The following is a 19,490-nucleotide window of genomic DNA, read 5'->3' on the forward strand; positions in this document are numbered from 1 at the left end:
TCAAAGGTAGAAGAAAAATTTCAAAAGTAGAAAGGATGTGAAACAGCATCTCTCTGAACTATATTTTAAATGCTTCCTTTCCAGCACCTCTTTCGCATAAGGTCCTTCTATAGTATACTAGGAAAACACAGTAATCCCTTTTTTTTTAAACACAGCTCTCTTCTTTTCAGAGCACAAATTTGAAATATTTCTATTTTACAGCTATCAAAGCATTTCTGTCTTTTTCTTTCTCAAGAGCTTTTAATAAGATACCTTTTGCTGATGTGAAGGCATCATATACATAATGATATACAATATAGGTCCCAGTTATATATGATGCCAATTTATAGCAAAATTGTATATTTCATTAAGGCTTGACTCCCACCTAGCTAAATTTTGTCACAGTTGTGATTATTTGACCTTAAGAGTGACTCCATAAGAATGTTTTCTTTTTATTAGTATTATTTTAATATGTACTCTCTGAAAATATTGCTTATTAATATTTCACAAAGAGTAAATCTGAGACTTTCCTTTCTTTTTTCAGATTTTTAATTAAGCAAAAAATAAGTTAATAAAGAATCTTTTCCTCTCTTCCTTCTGCTTCATATTTCTGAGGTAATGAAAACAACCCTGTAAAACATCTGGAACATTCCCTCACGGGGTGTGGTATATGTGTGTGTGTATGGCGGGGGTGTCTGAGGTGGATTCGTTTTCTTTTTCTGACAGTCTAAGGTGATTTGGTAACTAGACTAACTAGAACAGTTAGTTATCCTCTGCACCCAACTACTAGGCAAGTTCAAACTGCTGCTGTCACCAGCCACACATTCTCCTGGAGATGACAGACGAGTGGCTGATGCTCTTTGTTGTCCTGGTGAGACTGAGCCAGATCATTTCAGAAAACGCTATTCAAGAGCAGAATGAACTTGCAGCTGCCTCCGAGGGCAAGCCCGCCATCACCCCACGCTCTTGACACTTTCACGCAGCTCTTCGTCCTTCGTCTCCATTAGCATGTACCGCTCGGAGGTAAGAACTCCCAGAGGAAGTGTAGTTCTGTCCCCAAGGTCCCTTGAGGACTCTGGCAGATGACCAGGGTTAGATTCAAACAACAGCACAGCCCAGGCCCCCGCCCGCCTTGGCCATTTTTGTCCAAGGATCCTTTGTCAAACGTTTGAGATCTTAATCAATCTTCACTCTGACCTCCCAGACCCCAAGGAAGATGGATGAGGAAGTAGGTGACCTTTCACCCGTTCTTCTATTTGTCCTGCCACAGCCAACCCATTGAAAAGACAACTGGGGAGGAACCTGCTGCCAGGGTTCTGAAAACTTGCCAGTTCTCCTTTGCATTCCTTCTTAAGCTTTCTTTACACCCTGCTATTTCTTGTCCCACCCCCAAATCGCTTTTCTCTCACTCAAAGCAAAGTTCTCTTTCCTACAGGGGAGGAAAAAAAATGACACTTTCCAAATACCATTTTCAGTATGAAGCATGAAAATGGACATTATTCTTTGTTAGGGCAAGGACGATGTTTCCTATCTTTAGACTTGACTTCCAAGAGTGGCAGTGAGCTGGACTTCTCTTTTACTATTTCAACTCAACACCCTTAAAAGTCAACAGTTATGACCTTGGGAAGAGCAGAATGATAAAAGAAATGTTAGCGTTAACATTGGTTTAACGCTTTACAATCTACAAAGGTGACTTTTACCCACCTTACATCAGTGTGTTCTAAGTTGTAAGCTCAGTACAATTATTATCAATCCATTTTACAGATGAACAAACCAAGGTTCAGAGGGCTTAAAAACCATACTCAAGGTCATACAGCTAAGTGACCAAATTTAGACACTTTTTTTTTTTTTTTGGTGACGAAGATCAGCCCTGAGCTAACATCCATGCTAATTCTCCTCTTTTTTGCTGAGGAAGACCGGCTCTGAACTAACATCTATTGCCAATCCTCCTCCTTTCTTTCCCCAAAGCCCCAGTAGATAGTTGTACCTCATAGTTGCACATCCTTCTAGTTGCTGTATGTGGGACGCGGCCTCAGCATGGGCAGAGAAGCAGCGCATCAGTACACGCACGGGATCCAAACCCTGGCCGCCAGTAGCGGAGCGTGCACACTTAACCGCTAAGCCACGGGGCCGGCCCTAGACACTTTTCCTTGCCTTGATGTTCATTCTGCTCTACTTGGATGTTTCTCTGACCCCCAGTAATGATGTCAAGGATGAAGACAACCATTTTTTATTACTCTTAAGATTTTTACAGTCTTGAGTCATCTTTATTTATTTATTTTGTGAGGAAGATCAGCCCTGAGCTAACATCTGTTGCCAATCCTCCTCTTCTTCTTCTTCTTCTTTTTTTTTTTTTTGCTGAGGAAGACTGGCCCTGGGCTAACATCCGTGCCCATCTTTCTCCACTTTATATGGGACACCGCCACAGCATGGCTTGACAAGCAGTGCGTCAGTGCGAGTCAGGGGTCCGAACCCCAGCCGCCAGCAGGGGAGTGTGAGCACTTAACCACTACGCCACAGGGCCCGCCCCTTGAGTCATCTTTAAAAAGTCTCACTCAAGTTTGAAATTTAAGAATCCTTTGTCATTCAGGTTGCTCCTTCCTCCCTAAATTCATCAGATATTCTGACCTGGTAGTATTAAAAACGATACACAAGTAAAGTGCAAGGTTTTGTGCACAAAGTGTCTTCTTGGAAGAGTTAATCGTTTTATGAGTAGCAAACAGAGTACCTGGGTAGCAGGTGTGAAAACACTGAAGATTCTCAAAAATGGCTCCATCGACCTTCCCCTTCCATTAAATGCCTGGCCTCGTGTTAGGAACAGTTTTTGCTCAGACATGGACTGGACCTAAAACATTGAGCCCCTCCCCTTCTATGAACCACATGATTAAATGAATTCTCAAGATTATTTCCATAAAGCAAACTACTAAAATGTTCAATTGCCTTTACATTCACTTCCCTTTCCATCTTTTTCTCTTTTCCTTATAATTTGGGTTGTAAAAATGTCAAGGAGTTTCACAGTATAGCAATGAATGAGTTACTGGGCTCTGTAACAATTGAAAATCAATGACATTAGATACAGAGAGATGTACTAATGCCAGACATGTGAACATTTGAGCAGGAAATGGAAGACAACGGTGGGTTTTTTTAAAATATATATGAGAATCTTGACATATGAAGATGTGCAAGTCTTGTCTTACAAAAATCAAAAAGGCAGACTAATTTACTCTAAAATGTGATGTGGTGTCATTGCTCTGTTCATTTCACTGTTCCTGCTATGATTATTGTAATTTAGGTGCCAATAACAATGCACTCACAGATTTTCTAATATTAATACCAGAATATACTTTCTAGTTTCAGTTTGGTACAGTTTATCTAGCAGTTGCTAAGAGCAAACAAAATGGCAAGAAATGAATCTTTATAAAAACAATCTAAATTCCAACTTTTACATCTTCAAGCTTATAAGTTTGCCTTTTGACTCTAGGTCAACTGAAAAGTTTGCCAGCCTTTATTCTGTTTTATTTACAGTGAAATTAAAGACATTCACTGTTAGCTACTTCTACAAGTAATTATAGCAAATCAGGAGCGGCACTTTAGAAAAGTATAAACTATGAAAGAAGAAATGCATAACTCTATGACACCAAATTATCAAAAATGCAGTTTTCTTTGGGTTATAACTGTTGATTTCCAGTCAGTCAAGTGGGTTGCCCCATAGTTAATCCCACTCTGTCATTAACATGGTTGAAATGCCAGACAAATTGCTTGGCAGTCAGTTATTTCAGGCTCTTTAATCACCAAATCAGGTGAACCATGGGCCATCCCGCCTACAACTCAACAAGCACCCTGAGAAAAGATTAATCTGATCTGTTCCATAGATCCGACCAGAGTTACACTGTTCAGTAGTAACCATGATAAGATTGGCAACAGCAGACTATTGATAACCACTAAAAATAAATACCAAGCAAAAATAAAAGCCTTCAGCAACTGATTTTTTTTAAGCCTTAATCCACACATGATATGAGCAATTCATATAAATATGGATTACTCTCATCCCTAACTCAGAAACAAAGCTGCTGTAAGAAAGAAATTTTACAAACTCCCCAGTATTCTGACAGGAGGGGGACATGAAGAAGGAATTGCATGCACTGAACTCAAGGTGAGGGAAAAAAAAATCCCCTTAGTAATATGATAAATAGCAATTAACATGACAAAAAAATACCTAGATTTCTTCCAAAACTCAATAACCAAAATGGATCACAATTGACTATTGTCTCTGACCACAGATCAAATAAGAAGACTCTTACTAGCTCTTTATCACCTCCTCAGGGAAATAAAGAGGTCTTGCGTCAAGATTAATTTCACTCAGAAACCCTATCAATGGGTGCTCAGTGGGACAGAATGTACTGGAAACACTGTCACTGAGCTTCGTTGAGCCACGTCTACACTGGTCCACAAGGCAGGGAAAACTGAACTTTCTTCACATAGCTCGATTTTAATCAGCAGGAGGGAAGTGGAACAACGCAATCCTAATTTCACATGTAAATCGGTCACATACATACACATATGATGAGAGATATTTACCATCCTTGTCATTTTACCAAGTCTATGGACGGGAAAACTGTGGTTTGAAAATGTGTCTACCCTCTTGAAGCAAGGGTGAAACCAGCCTGGTTCTTAAGCTTGTTCATTTACATTTCAGAGGATGCATCAAGCGGGTTCAGGTCTAAGTGCCTGTTAGCAAATGCGTTTGGCCTTCTGCTGATTACAGCAGCATCATTTATTTTGTCAGTGTTAGGAATGTCTTAGCCTTGCCACCTGGAGCTATAGCACTTACTCATTAGACCCCTCTGTCCCACCACATCCCACAGGGGGCTGCTAATTACTGGCTTTACTCCATTTAGTCTCATCTCTGATTTAATTACGTGCACTAAGCCCTAATGAAAAGTACAATATGGCTCTTCTTACCTTGGCATTCTCCATTCCGCTCTTCATGCCCAGCATTGCATAGGCAGTTGCCAATGGGTACCAGCCATTCACCATCTGCCCCACAGTACATTTTTGGCACATCCTTCTCTTCTGAGTTGTTGACACAGGAGCCTCGGACTTCCACCAGGGAAGATGTATCGGCCCCTGTGATGGTGTCTGGAAACTGGGCCAGGTTGCGAACGGTGAGCGGACACTTCTTATAGAACACGCGGACCGATACCAGGGCAATGCAGGCCCCCACATCCTGAAACGCCAGATAAAACCCCTTTTTGCTCAGTGGCCCTACATCCCGAATCTCAGTGTTCAGCTTCATGATTCTGTCGCCAATGTCCACCTGGGTGAAGCTCTCGTCGGCGGCGATGGTGTCAATCTTGGCGAACTGGCTCTCTCGGATGAAGCGCTCTTTGTCGTTGTCTGATTCATAGTAATACAGATTAAACGTCTCCTTGCAGGTCCCCATGACGCCCGGAAGACTATTGCAGTCCCTCAAGGTGAACTTAATCTCAATGTACACCCTCTGGGCCCCTTCTCGGGTGATCCAGTCAGTTCGGAGCCAATTATTCTGGCTGGGTTCCATCACGTTGCACACTTGGTAGGTTCTGATTGGTGTATTTTTTTCATCCATAATACTCACTTCCTCCCACTGCAAAGATCCAAAGGAAACGTATCAATCACAAGATTTCATCATACAGTGATTTGTCAAGCCCATTTTACTCTCATAGGACACCAATGTTTCAACTGTTTCAACAAGAAAGATAACTACTGAACATCCATCCTCATTAATAAAGCATCCTATGGGAGATCAGAAAATATTTTATTGGGGAAGTGGTTTTTTTTTTTTTAATTGTTTCATCCTTTTGCCTAAAATCCAGAGGCACTGGTGGATTTACTGCTTATGACTTCTCAGCAGTTCCTTGCAGTGGTCTAAGAACCTCAAATTCACCTCTTACAATAGCTACAATTTCAAGTGGCAACAGTTCAAATTTACTCATAAATGAAAAACTAGTGTGTGTACTGTTTCAACAACTGAGCAGAGACCTGCAAATTAAGGGCAGGAAGAGCAGAGCTTGCCAAAGGAAGACAATTATCAGTTAATTAGTGGTGTTCCTGTCAGAACGTTGCTCTCTAACACCTAAAAAACCGTCAGTCAATTTCTTTGGCAACGTCTTTAAAGGGGAAAAGAAAATCTCATCATTCTGGTTTCGATAATCCTGGGAAGATAGAAAGTAAATCTGAGGGTTGGATGTCTCCAATACACTATCATTTATAACGGCAGGACACTTTTCAAGAGGATGTATTCAATGAAAAAGCTTGTACATTTTTCTTATTTTTAAACCACAGACATATAATAAGTAAACAAGAATGGACACAAGCTTTGCTTCTACATATTCTGTGAATATTGAAAATAAAATAGTAAGCGGTATTTATGATTGAAAGCCCGAGAAAAATAAAGGAAGATGGTACAGTTTTCTTCACAATCTACATCCCAACAGGGATTCTAATGATGGGACAATCTGAGTTCAGCAAATTTCACTGTGACTAGAGATATAGTTTCACTCTTGTCAAACCTTTTAAAAATAATCCTAAAAGCAGCAAGATGGTTTGGGGGCTCCTACCACATTGGGAGGGAGCCTCCAATTCTTCATTAATATCTGTAGTGACGCATTTATATAGATCTGGTATAAATCAGCCTCAGTATCTAACACATGAACATAATTAGAAGAAAAAAGGGCAGTTAAAAAAATTCGTATTCTATAATAGCTCCACTTAAAGCTCCATTCAGTCCAATGAAGGCCATAGAATCATAATGTATCTTTTAATGTATTTTACATCTGTGCATTGGAAAACTATTAATGGATGAAAATGTTACTACGTGAAGGGCCATAATGCATAAAATTCTGTATCCTTTTTATCTGCTACCATTACGAAAGTTGGAACTGGGAGGGATTAAGTGCCCCATGGTGATTAAAATTTCTTTTTATTCACTGAGCAATAAATCACTGGTAATTTACTTATTTGAGGAAAATCACGTAAATCCAAAACTAGATCCCCACCTTCAAAAAAAACCCTACTCAGCGTGCTTCTCATCTCAGAACAAAGGGAATATAGAAAGTTATATTCATCAATGTAAATGAAAGCACACAGGGATATTTCCAGAGTTCATACGGGATAATTCAGGTCTAATGTGAATTTTCCAGCCTAAACTTAATTGTCTAACCACATTGATCAATTCACCAGAACAACAAATCTCCCCTTAGTTTGGTATTTTACCATCAGTGTCAGAAACTCAATATACTCCTTTAGAGGAACACTGCTAAGAAATTGGGTTTTTGCTACAATGTTGCCATCAGGTGCCATCACTTTCCATTATTTTCATGTTCTGCTTACTTGTTCTGATAGAAAAACAAGAGAACAGCAAGTTGTCTCTCACTACATTTCATTTTTTCCTGGGTGGTATTGTCAAATAAGGTTTCTTTTTCTTTTTAAAACGAACGACAACAACAAATAAATGTCATTATTGGACAAAATTGCAATTTCAAGTTTCCAGCCAAGAGAGATGTGAACTGTTCTAACTATAAGTAGAGACTTCAGAATAATCAAAAGATTTAAATATGCTTTTACTCTCAGCTAGAAGGAACTTTTTAAAGCCAATTCATTTTTCCTTGGTAGATATGCAATTCATCTCTTCATTCCCAGCCTGAAAAAGTCCTCTGCCATTTCATCATCTAGAGATTGATTAAACTTTATAATGTGGCACATAATTTGTCAATGGCTACTATGTATTTTGGAATGACTAATTCTCTTAATACACAAATAAAATTTCATTTGTAACCCCTCACAATAATACTTAAAATGTTATGCACATAATATTTAAGAAAAAGGACAAACTACATTCTACATTCAGATGTCTATCTACATTCAGCCCATAAAAAGTTCCGCGTTATATACAATCAGCTATGCAAAGTATGTTTTTAAGAGACTTCAAGATAACCAAAAGAAGTTTCATGTCTAGAAAAAGTAAGCAGGTGTTCTTTCAGCAGTTGTGAGGAGGCAGGGGGAAAGACGTCTGTAGCATATTAAATTGCAATAAAAGCTTTCCAGAAACTAGACAGACCATAGACTGGACACAAAAATGTGTCACTCCTCACTTCTAAATAGGTCACATGCACATTCAGTGTAACAAGTCAGGTCCAAAATCATACTAGATGCATTCTCTCTTCAAACTCCAGAGCAGCCAGTAAGAAAGAGAAGGCTCATTAAATTTTTTAAGGCAAGTAGTGATACCTTCCCTCCTCAATTTTGCTCGCAGTTCTAATACATTCAACCTACAGAGCAATCCCCCTGGCGTAGCCTGGGAACGCTTCCCTGAATCAGTGACCTTTCCAGGGTATAGGATTAACAAGAGTCTGACTCTCATAAGATAAAGCTGTACCTTTCTTCCCACTCAAAGGATGAGGGCAATTGCCTGCAATCAGCGGTGAATACAGCCTGTCTACACAGCCAGAGGCCTGCCAATCACGCTCCCTCCTTTTAAAAAAATGGTTTTGAGGACAGACTAGAATTTTTCAGCAGAGACCCAACCAACTGCATTCAAGTTCAGACAGAAAAAGAGCAAGGCAGGGCAGTCTCTGTTTTATTTCCAACAGATGACAAGCCCTGCTTTGGAAAAAGCCTAAAATTCTCCATTTTCGTGACTGCTTTCTTGTTTTGTCTTATATTTGAAACCGGTCTTCTATAACAGTTTCTATGAATCTTTATTTTTTAATCCTTTATTGTTTGTTCAATGGACAGGCATGAAGCACCAAACTAGGAGCTGGCATTACAATGTTTGCCTGGTAAAGACTCCTCATCTTTCATCCCATTGCTTTTAATCAGTTGACTCAGTCATAGACTACCAAGTAAAGGTGGGATGACATGCTTACTTTTTAAAGGATTTGAGAGCTATTTTAATTTGGCAGAAGTCAAGAGTTACATGTTGTACTGATTTCCTTCCGAAACTGATTCAGTCTGACCTGTTATTAAGTGGGGAGGGGAAAGGGGGGAGAATGTGCCCATTGACTTAAATTTATTCTCTGAATCTTCTGATGGGGGCAGTGATGGCAAATTGGAGAAGAAATGAACAGTGATGAGCTCTCTCATAGTTTATGATCCAGCCTCCCCGATCCCCAGAGAACCAGGATTCCAAATACTTCAACTTTTCACATTTAGCACCAACCATACTCAAGCTTGGGGGGTTTTCTGCATATATGGTACCCTTGGCACAAGTTCATGTAAGGCTTCCTCTCTCAGTATGCATGAGAACAGCAGTTGATTTAAGGTCATGATACCTTACCATGATTTAAGGTAAGGAGCTCCCACTGCTTATACACAGAACCAAACCAGTGCCTGGTACAATTAGAAATGTTTCTCCCTGATATCTTTATTTATTCAATTTCCTCATCTGAAAACAGAACAATTGCTCTAAAATTAACCCTGTCAGTACTTCAAGACCTTCACAGTTATAGGCATAAATTCTAATTTGGTCCCCAGATCATATTTCTTGTCGGTATTTTAGTTTTAAACAGGCATCTAAGTCTCTGCCTCCACCAATCTCCTAATTTTGAAACCCCTTTCTGCCCTTTTGGTTTCTAGTTCTTCCATGACAGAGCTATCCAAAGGGAGTATATGATTTCTCCAACAAAGCGTAATTCACTTCATAGGCCATGGCGGAAATCTGACCCCCTCACCACAATCAACAAGAATCAAGCCATTAGGACTCTCAGTAAGTTGCTAATCACTGCTTTTTACCCTTTGGATCAGAAAGCAACTCAGAACTTACCCCTCCTTCCAGAGGGCTTGCTATCCACCCAAGTTCTCCCTGAACGGATCTGGAATCCAATAAGGTAACTACAAAAAAAAAAAAGAGAGAGAGAGAGAGAAATAGATTAATTTCCAATTGCAAAAAGCCAATACTATGAAAACCATTTGCCTGAGCGTTTCCATATGTGCCCAGGGTGTGCATATCCAACTCCAATCAAAATCTAAACTTGGTCTCACTTATGTAAATAATCATTACTCACTTGGTCTTCTCCCCTTTTTAAATCTGCAGGTTCTTATTTATTTAACTTGCTTAGCATTTAAAATTCCATCCCGGGACTCAGTTGATTCATTTTCTAAAAAGGATGACTAGGGAATCTCAAGTACAACTCAAAAAAATAAATAGATCTGTGTAGGGCAGTTACACTCCAGAGCAAAATCTGCATTCATCTCTGTCTGGTATCTCCCAGAGTTATTTGTTTTTGCAAGTTTCAGATGACCGCATAACTCATCATGGTGGTGACAGAGCCACAAGTGAATTCTATCAGAGAGGATTCAAAGAGTCATGAAAAGGTTCTCTCCCCCACCTTTTTTTTTTCCCCCTCCACCACCAAATAAATAGGCCCGGGATGTGGTAACCGCTGCTTTTTCAAATATCAAAGTTTCAGAAAGGGGGAATGGCAGATGCCTAGAATAGCATGCAAATGGACTTCAGGATTCTCTTTCCCGGATCTTTTAGAGGACAATCGGCGACTCGTCCTCCGCCCACGAGGAAATCACTGGTTTGAATTTTAGGTATGGAGTACTAAGAGATTTCGCATGCTTCTGCTACACCTAAGAGTGCGCGTCCAAGCTTAGGGGGATCCGGAGGGCGGCGACAGAGCTGCTGCACCCCGCCCAGGCTGGAACAGTCCTAGGCAGGGAGGACATTGAAAAGGACGCAGTGAATTCCTAACCTCTCCGCATTCCCCTTCCCACCGAGATCCGCAGGCCTGAGGGTCGAAAAGGCCCATCTCCAAGGAACCACTGGCTTATTAATTTGATCGGCGAGCCTGGCTCTTCAGGCTGGGGGAGGGGTGGGAATGAGAGGCCTTCATCTTTGCTCCTGCGCACCCCAACTCCCAATCTTGCCCCCAGACTCCTGAATTTTGCCCACATCCCCCTCATGTCACCCCGAACTCAAAGGATTTAAAATCAGCCTCCTTCTCTTTGGTTTTCCGGAGAAGCCTCAATTCCTGGGATCTCTTAATTATTTGAAAATGTAGAGACTTCCCTGGGTCGCTCCCGCCCGGAGTGGCGCCCCCTCCTCACTCCCTCTTCTCGGTGCCTAGAGAAAAGCCCCCTACATCCATTTGGATTTATGTAAGGTGGATTAGGGACACAAAGGGAACAATAAGACCCAATTTACAAAAAAAGGGAGGGAGTAGAAAGGGAGGGTAAAAGGGAGAAAAGGCAACGTGATGGGAATAAAAAGCAACAAAATGAATTAATTTTTAAGGGGGAGGAGGGGTCCGGGAGGGGAGAGTCCCCCCTCCCCCCACTTTTTTCTACATCAGCCTACGGCTCCATCAGAGCATTTTTGTGTCTGGGGCTTCCAAGTTTTGGTTGCCAAAGAAAAAGCAAGAGAAGGGTAAAAAGAAATCTCCTCTACGTCTGTTGCGAGAGGTCTTGGGGGCGTCCTAACAAGTGTGCGAAGTAGTCAGGAGAACGCGGGACCCACGATTCCGCTCAGAAAAACGACCCTGGGGACCGAGGGGCGGCAGCGGCCGAGACGGCACGAGGAGTCACGTCGGAAGGAGGGAGGAGATGGAGAGGGTCAGAGAGCGCCCCTTTCTTCCCAAGCGGTGTCGGCTGGCAGGTGTGTGCATCTCTGGGAGCCTCCGTCTGGCGAGCTCTGGGTACCGGCTGACCAGCCAAGGCTAAGTTGGTTTTTGGCTCCCTCCTTCGGAACAGGGAAAATGATAGATTGCACAAGGATGGATGAACGGATCCTGGAGAGATGGACGGATGAAGAGATGGATGGACGGATGGAGGGATGGATGGATGGATGGATGGATGGATGGATGGATGGATGGAGGAGGGGGGTGTGAAAGAGTCGGCGAGATGGATGCAAGGCTACATGCACGCAGGCTCGAGCACGAGCATTCGCCGGAACATAACGCGCACACAATCAGGGCACTCACGCACAGGCACACAATCGTCCGCGTCCACGCGGGCGCCCGCGCACCCACATACACTCATTTGTGCACGCGCGCGCATACACACACAGACCCCCACGCACACATACACACGCACACTCAACTCGCCTTTCTCTGAGATCATCAGAAACTAAATGATCAACCCCCACCTCCCCGACACAGACATACAGGCCACCCTTCCAGAACGTCCAAACCGACGCGCAGAAAACTGAGCACTGAGACCAGTCCAGCCGGTCCCGCAAGCTCCTTCCAAACTAGCCCAGGGTACCGTTCCGGGGCAAAAAGCAAAAACTCGAGTACATTCAACTCGCTGGAGGGTTCCCCAGGTCTGCGGGGTCATCTGAGGAGCCTGGGTCCCCTAGGCCAGAAATCGTATCCCCGGGGCGCGGGGTCCGGAGGGGAGAAAGGTGTCTGACGCCGAGCGCTAGAAATCAGGTCACTGGCGAGCGGCGAGCGGCGCCACGACCGCTGCGCCGCGGAGGCCCTGCAGCCGGTCCCGGGAAGCGCAGGGCTCGGGAAACTTTGCAGAAACCAGAGCTCGCAAGGCTTGCGCAAGAACCTGGGAGCAAAAGCCCTCATCGCGCTCCAGGCTTCCGTTTCCCCCTCCACCCGGGCTGGTTGGGGGAGTGGTGGTAGGGAGCACTAGGTCCACAGAATTTTTTAAAAAATCCTGGCATTGATCCCGCGCATCCCCCCGGGGCGCCTCGAGCTGGCCTCGCCGGCGGATGCTGATAAACTTTGTCCTTTCGCTGCAAACTTGGGCAGCCCCGCCGCAGGCAAGGGTCATCGCCCCGGGGCAGGCTGCCCAGCCGCTCCCCGCCTCCCCTTTGCAGATCCCCTCGGCCAGGCCCCCTTCTCCGGAGTCGGGGCGCACCGCTCACGCCGGGATCCCCCCACATCCGCTGGCCTCGCGCTCCCGGGGAACAGTCACCCCCGGATCTTTCGCTCTCTGTCCCCGACCGCAGAAAGGCCGCCCCGCTCTTACCTTCGTTCGCGGGGTACACCCTGGAACCGGTGACAGCGTCGCAAATCCCAAAGAGAAACGAAAAGAGGACGAAATAGAAAATCCCAGCCATGGTTCGCCGGTGCCAACGCTGTTGCCGCCGCTTCTATCCCAGTGGAATAAATGCTTAAGTTAGGAGCGCAGCAGGCTGAAGACATTGCCAAGGGGGAGGGCCCGGCCCGTGACGTGCACCCGCCAGTCCGGGGCCCGCGGCCAATGGCGGCGCAGATGGGCGGCCCGGCCCCGCCCCCAGCGGGCAGAGCCCGCCTTGAGGCCCCGCCCCCTCCGGGCCCCGCGGGGCGCGCGGTCTCCCGGGGTTTGAGGGGGCGAGCTCTGCGGGGTCCCAGCCCCCGCCAGACGGAGGCGGCGAGGTCCCCAGACGCCACCCCAGGGGTCCGGCCCCTGGGCGGTGGAAGGAGCTTCGGAAGACTCCTCACTGACTGGGAGGGAGCCCGAGGAAAGGTTGGCAACCCCCTCTCCCCTCCACGGGCGGTTTGAGATGGAGGAAAAGCTCTTTTATTGCAATAAAATGAGTATAAAGTTGACCTGCCTCTTTGCTGTTGCTCTTTTCTGAGGTTGCTGTCCTGCGCGCCCAGGCTGGGGCTGCACCCTCACTCCTGCGCGGCCACAGCCGCCCTCTGATCCCTTGCCCTGCTTGGGTCTTTGTGGCGCATTTCCATTTGAAATGTTTTTTAGGGGGAGTTTTGTGGCTTGATGACTCCTTTCTCCCCAGGTTCCCCAGCTGCCTTGGAGAGCGGGGACCTTCTGGGTCCCCGACGTCGAGAGCAGCGCCTGGCCGGAGCGGGGCTCAGTCAGTGTCCCCAGAGACTGAACGAATGACTTTCTAGCAACGGAGAAGCCCCTCTGGCCCCATCCCGGCGCTCACGCCGTGGGGCTCGTCCCGGCCCCGGGACGGTAGTCCCCACCGCGGCGAGACGCCCCCAGATGGCCTTGGCTGCGGGGCACCGACTGCGTGTTTCCCGGGGGGAGTCCCGGGAACCGGGCACAGCAAGTCCGGGGCTCGGGGCGAGAAGCGAAGAGCTCGAGTGGGAGTGCGGGGACCTGCGGCTGCACAGACGCCGCCAATGGGACCTCGGGGGCGCGGAGCGGTGGCTGCAGCGCTGCGCCCCGACCGCTCCCCTGCGCGGGTCGCGACAGCTCTCGCCGCCCCCGGAGACGGTGGTGGGAGACAGGACCCCCCGACATCCTCGCAGCTGCCCCTGCCGAGGCGCCGCGCGTGTCACTGCCGACCTTCTGGGGGCGCAGGCACCACTGGGTTGCGGTCTGTCCCCCGATGCCCCGGCCACGGGCGCAGCCACCTGAGCGCCGCCCGGCAGCCGGCAGCCCGGGACCGGCCCCCGACGCGTCTCGGTGCATTTCTCCGGACGTCTGAAGACGCCCCGATTCCAGACGAGGCCTCCCTCCTCCCCTCCTCCCAGGCCGCCCCTCCTCCGTGTCCCTCCAGGGTAGGGCCGGGTTTTTCTCCCGAGCCTGGGTCCCAGCGGGAGGGCGACCGCGGGGAGGGGGAAGCGCCGTTCCCGCTCCGGCGGCGGCTCTCCGTGAACCAACCGCGCCACCTGCCGGCCAGACGCGGGAGCGCGGCCCCCGCGGACGGGCGAGCGGACAAAGACTGCAGCGCGCAACCGGCAGAGAGGAGGTGTGTCCGTGGGGTATCTCTCCATCCACCTGCCCAGGTGCGGCGCGCCCGCGCTGCGGTGTGGTGGCGGGCGGCGGTGGCAAGGACCCGGGAGTCTTGTAGCGCTTCTGGCCAGCTGGACTACGGAAGATGGACTCGGAAGACATTTCAAGGAGAAACTCAGAGTCCTCATCCCAGGGGTTGCCTGAGTAGCTACGGTCCCTGAAAAAAGCGTCCTAGATAAAGCAGGAGGGGTGGAGGGCGGTGTGGCGGAGAGGCCACGGTTTCAGATCGTTGGCCTCCGATGCACATCGTGTCTCCTCCGTGGCTCAGAGCTGCACTCGTGCAAACTCAGACCCGGGCTCCTAAGATGGGCAACTTTTACTTGAACGCGCCTGGCGAGGCGCTGGGCGGTAGCTGTGAGAGTCGGTGGCCTGGAGGGACAGATTGTGCGGCTCCAGCCAGGCATTCTGGCTCCTCAGTGAAAGATCTGCTGAAATGTCACAATCTGAGGAAGCGGATTTCAGCTTTGTAGCTACTGATGTCACACAAGTGAAAAAGAGGGAAAAAATGCACACGGGGGATATGGATGTATGTGTGTGTATAAATTATTTAAAATAGCTGCACGAAGTCCCTTTAAGGAAGGCATTTCTAGGTTCTTTCACGTGTCTTCCTGAGTTTTATAGGAAAAGAAGATGAATATTGGTCCCTGTCATTTGGCACGCAGACTCAAAAGAGAAAAGAGCAACCCAAATCCTTTTTAAAGCGTTTTTAAAGAATAGTTGCTCGTTGCTTCTCTGCAAAAGCTTGAGTTTGCATGTAGGTGTGGTTGAAATGGGAAACTGACTGTCTGCCTCCTTAAAAACAGTAAAATTTCTAAAATGTAGACCATTATTCCCCCCTGGGATGTGCACACTGAATAGTAAACAAAGTCTTTCCAGCCACAGCTGCCTGAAAGCAAGGCTTCGTTTGCTAGGTACCTTCAGTGACTTCTTTTTTTCTTCCCATTTTCCCTTTTCAGGCCCCAAAGAAGCCTGATAATCTGGATACCCAAGAGGCAAGAAATGCTAACTTGTAAAACTGAACTATAACTTCCTCTTTAAAGCATTTCTGGGCTGCACATCAGACATGAGCTGTTGAAAATTCTTCTGTCCATTGTGACAACCTAGAGGAAAAGTGTTCTAATCGAACAGACATGATTCTTCTAAAAATAGGGCAAAAATGAGGGTGGCCCTGGTCCACCATCAATGCAGCATCCCCCACTTTATTGGAAAGCACCCCGGAGTTTCCAAACATTTGAGAGTATTTACAACAAATCAATTCTCCAGTGGAGTCATAAGCATACAATAGAATACTATACTTTCAAAAACTACCTAAAATCACCTACTTTTAAGATACATTACCTTGACTCTTGAGTAAAACAAGCCCCAGAACTGATGTAAGAATTCAAGGGTATTTTAATCCATTAAGAGACATGTCAAAATATATATGCCTATAAGCTTAATGGAAATAGTAATTAAATAATTTGAAATTTTTGAAATACTTTTTCCTTTTTGTACAGTGCTTACCACAGAGACTTGAGCTACAAAGTGTATTTTAAATGCTTAGTTGAATTAAGGCTGAATTTCAAAGGTGTTTCTAATTTGTAAAGACATTTTAAATAGCACCAAGTATCCCAGAGTTTCTGCCTCTGAGTAGAGGGCCAATTTCACCGAAGTAACAAGAAAAGGGCCTTTGACCTGTGGACAAATAGGCAACAATAAAGAGAGTGCATGGGAGACTAGAGAAACGGTGAAAATGAGAAAATGAATCCACTCTACCTTTTACTAGACTCTTTGTCAGATTTTCTAGATAGTTTAGCTTGGCTTCCCTGGATGTCAGTCTTTTTATCAATGAAGGGAGCCTCCAACATTGCTCCAGTGACTCCCTGTCATTGCCAGAACCAGGGTTTTCAAGACAGACATCCCTGGTTTAACATTCTAGTTGGTCTTTTCCTGCTGTGTGTCTTTGGGTAAGTTACTTAACCTCTCTGAGATACGTTTCTTCATTTGTGAATTGCAGATAGTTAAATTATGTGATTCTTCCAAATATTAAATGAATTTTGTAGAGCACATAGTATCTGGCACATGGTAGGTAGCTATTATTATTCTCAAATAATATAATATTTCATTAATAACTATTAATATTATAAAACGAGAAATCGTTTGTTTAGCTTGAATCTTCCCTTCCACAAGGAAATCAGGCACTGTGACTTTTTTGCATTCCAGAAGAGGAGAATGCTTTATTTCATCAACTCCTGGAGTAGAGAGGGGAAATAAATTCTAAATTCTTTCATTGTTGATTTATCACAGCTCACACTCAATTCATATTCCTCTATGATTCCACTGGATTTGAACCTAGGGATTGTACCGGTCTTCAAATATAATCGTATCAAAAATAATTAAGTGAAACCAGGTATAGGAATCAAAAGTCCCACAATTAAGATATTGGTGGTAATGAATAACGGAAGTTCTACCAAATGAAATATCTACCTTTGTCAGAAAAACACTCCCGACCATAAGCTACCACCTGACCTGCAGTGACCTGAAACAAGACTTGGTGGACTTCCTAAAGTTGCTGGGAAACTATTGGAGATTTCAGCCTTTAATGTCAAGGCTTTGATGCTACTTATTATGCAAATAAGAAGCAAGACTCTTGTTAGCTCTTTACACCTGACTGGGAAAATTGCCACGGAGCTCAGGTCTTGATGAATCAGAAGGCTGAGAGAGCAAGACACAGGAGAAGGTATTCGGAGTAACTGAGATGGAAAAGGACAAGAAAGAAAGGTTGGGGTTCTCAAGGGGCAACACTTTTCCGGAACTTTCTTTGGTGCTCTACCTGAATTTTAGTTCACTTCTAACAAATATTTCTCAGATGCCTACTATGTGGCAAACATCACGTGTTTAAGATGTCAAAGGTTTCTTCTCAGCCCTGACCATGCATGACACCCATCACAGGGGGACATGGGAGCTGAGTAGAAACCATCAGGAAACTTGCGTCCTCCTGGGGGCCTCCGAGAGGGAGGTAGAGAGAGAGGAAGACACTCAGTTCAGTCCTGCAACAACTCTAGACCCCTAGAACTAAGTATTTTGTAGAGACAACGAACATTTCTTCAGGAAAATTCAAAGAAAATCATTTGCATCTGTTTTGGGCTGTATTGGAAACATGAGTTAAACATCAAAACTATTTGATTTTTCAAGCATGAGAGCATGCCCCCAAAGAAACGTAAAATGCCTTTTACTTGGCACCCTTCAATGCAACACCTATGAAATGATGTTCACTCATTCTAACTCAAAATGCCCACATACAGCTGCAAGTTACAGCCATTAAATATGTTAGCTATTAAATACTTTAATAGCTATGTTGATTTATAATTATTAAAAGAGCTTTTGGAATTACAGCTGTTTTATGATGAAAAACTAATGATAATATATATCTGAATGACATAAACTGGTACAATTTTTTTTAGCCATTTTAAAAGAGAATTATCTGGTTAGAGAACCAATTTATGAAAATATTGCAACAGTCACTCTTTTTTTCTTTTTCTGAAAAGCAATGTGTAATTGCAATGAAATGTTGTAAGAAAAATAATATGACCATGAACACTATTTATGATTTACTACATAATGAGAATGTAAGTTTTGAAACATGACTTTTCTTTCCCCCATCATAGTCTAAAACATTTACAGAGTACTTATGTCCTAGACATTTATTTCATAATTTCAAAAGATCTCTGAATATTCTAAAGATGTCTAAAATGACAGATAATGTATTTCTTTACATACAATATAAATCCTTTAAATGCTTGTTTAGATAATGGAACTTTATAAACGTACTTATAGAGGTAATGTTACTTTTTAAATTATATTTGTATTTTATTTATTTAACCTAGTTATTTATGCCAATTAGTAAATGGGAAAAGCTTTTTCCCTACCAAAAAAAAAATATGCCTCTTGACAGTTTATTTAAAAGTATGAAAGAGGAAACTCAGTCAAAACTCCAAGAAACATCGTATAAGCTTTTTCCTGAATTATATACTACTTGGGCTCCACTGCAAATTAATGAAACCTTATTAAAATCAATTGAACATAAATAAACTCCCTGTGTAAAGAAATACAAAAGTGAGATTCATAAACACAGCTTGGTTAGAACTGGCATTATTTGGGGACTTTCTGGACATATAATGTTTAAAAACAATGAAGAATTCATATAAAATAAATGCTAACTCAGGAATTTATGCATATACATACACCATCCAACCTTAAAATGTACTAAGCAGCCCTCTTCCACTTAGTTATACATGGAATCACTTTTTCTTAGACCTTGACTTTGTCTGCACAAATAAACTGGCTTAAATTCAGGTAAACAATGAGTTATCTGAAGTAGGGAGGTAAAAAAAATTCAGTTAGTAACGGATCATTTGACTCAAACTGGCATTTAAAGTATATCAACTCAATTCTTTGTTTTTCTTCTTATTCAATTCTATGTGTATGCACCTCAGGTTTTCTTTTTGATGGGCAATGAAACAAAGAGTTAAAAATTAGGCGTTCAAATACAAAGAATGGTATGCCCATGGGATTTATTATTTAAATTTGTGACTCTGTATGAAAGTAGCCTTTCAAGAAATCCCTTAACCATCTTTAGTTTCATTGGAAACTGAGTTCTCCCAGTTTGGGATAAATCTTTTTTCTATATAGAATATTTGTCCATTATAAATATTATAGGATTTATCTCCTGAGATTTGATGCTTCACTTTGACGTTCAGGATTAATATGTGGGATAATATATACGGCATTGCTTTTAATTCTCTATCATCTTTATCTCCTGCAGCTCTGAATTGAAACAAATTTGCACC

At 44.1% G+C, this 19,490-nt stretch overlaps 1 protein-coding gene across 3 annotated transcripts in view; it reads right to left on the reverse strand.

Annotated features, from left to right (window-relative positions):
* Positions 1–13,050, reverse strand: part of EPHA4 (EPH receptor A4) — a 140,444-nt gene extending 127,394 nt beyond the window's left edge. For all 3 annotated transcript variants that reach the window (XM_058533088.1, XM_058533089.1, XM_058533090.1), the window contains exons 1-3: positions 12,943–13,050; positions 9,782–9,849; positions 4,942–5,605 (exon numbers count right to left, since the gene is read on the reverse strand). In XM_058533088.1, coding sequence (XP_058389071.1) covers positions 4,942–5,605; positions 9,782–9,849; positions 12,943–13,033 — 823 coding nt within the window. In that variant the 5' untranslated portion in view covers positions 13,034–13,050. The remainder of the gene's footprint in view (positions 1–4,941; positions 5,606–9,781; positions 9,850–12,942) is intronic.
* Between the last annotated feature and the right edge of the window lie 6,440 nt (positions 13,051–19,490).

The sequence above is a fragment of the Diceros bicornis genome, chromosome 37, assembly GCF_020826845.1.
Source record: "Diceros bicornis minor isolate mBicDic1 chromosome 37, mDicBic1.mat.cur, whole genome shotgun sequence".
Classification (NCBI taxonomy): Eukaryota; Metazoa; Chordata; class Mammalia; order Perissodactyla; family Rhinocerotidae; genus Diceros; species Diceros bicornis.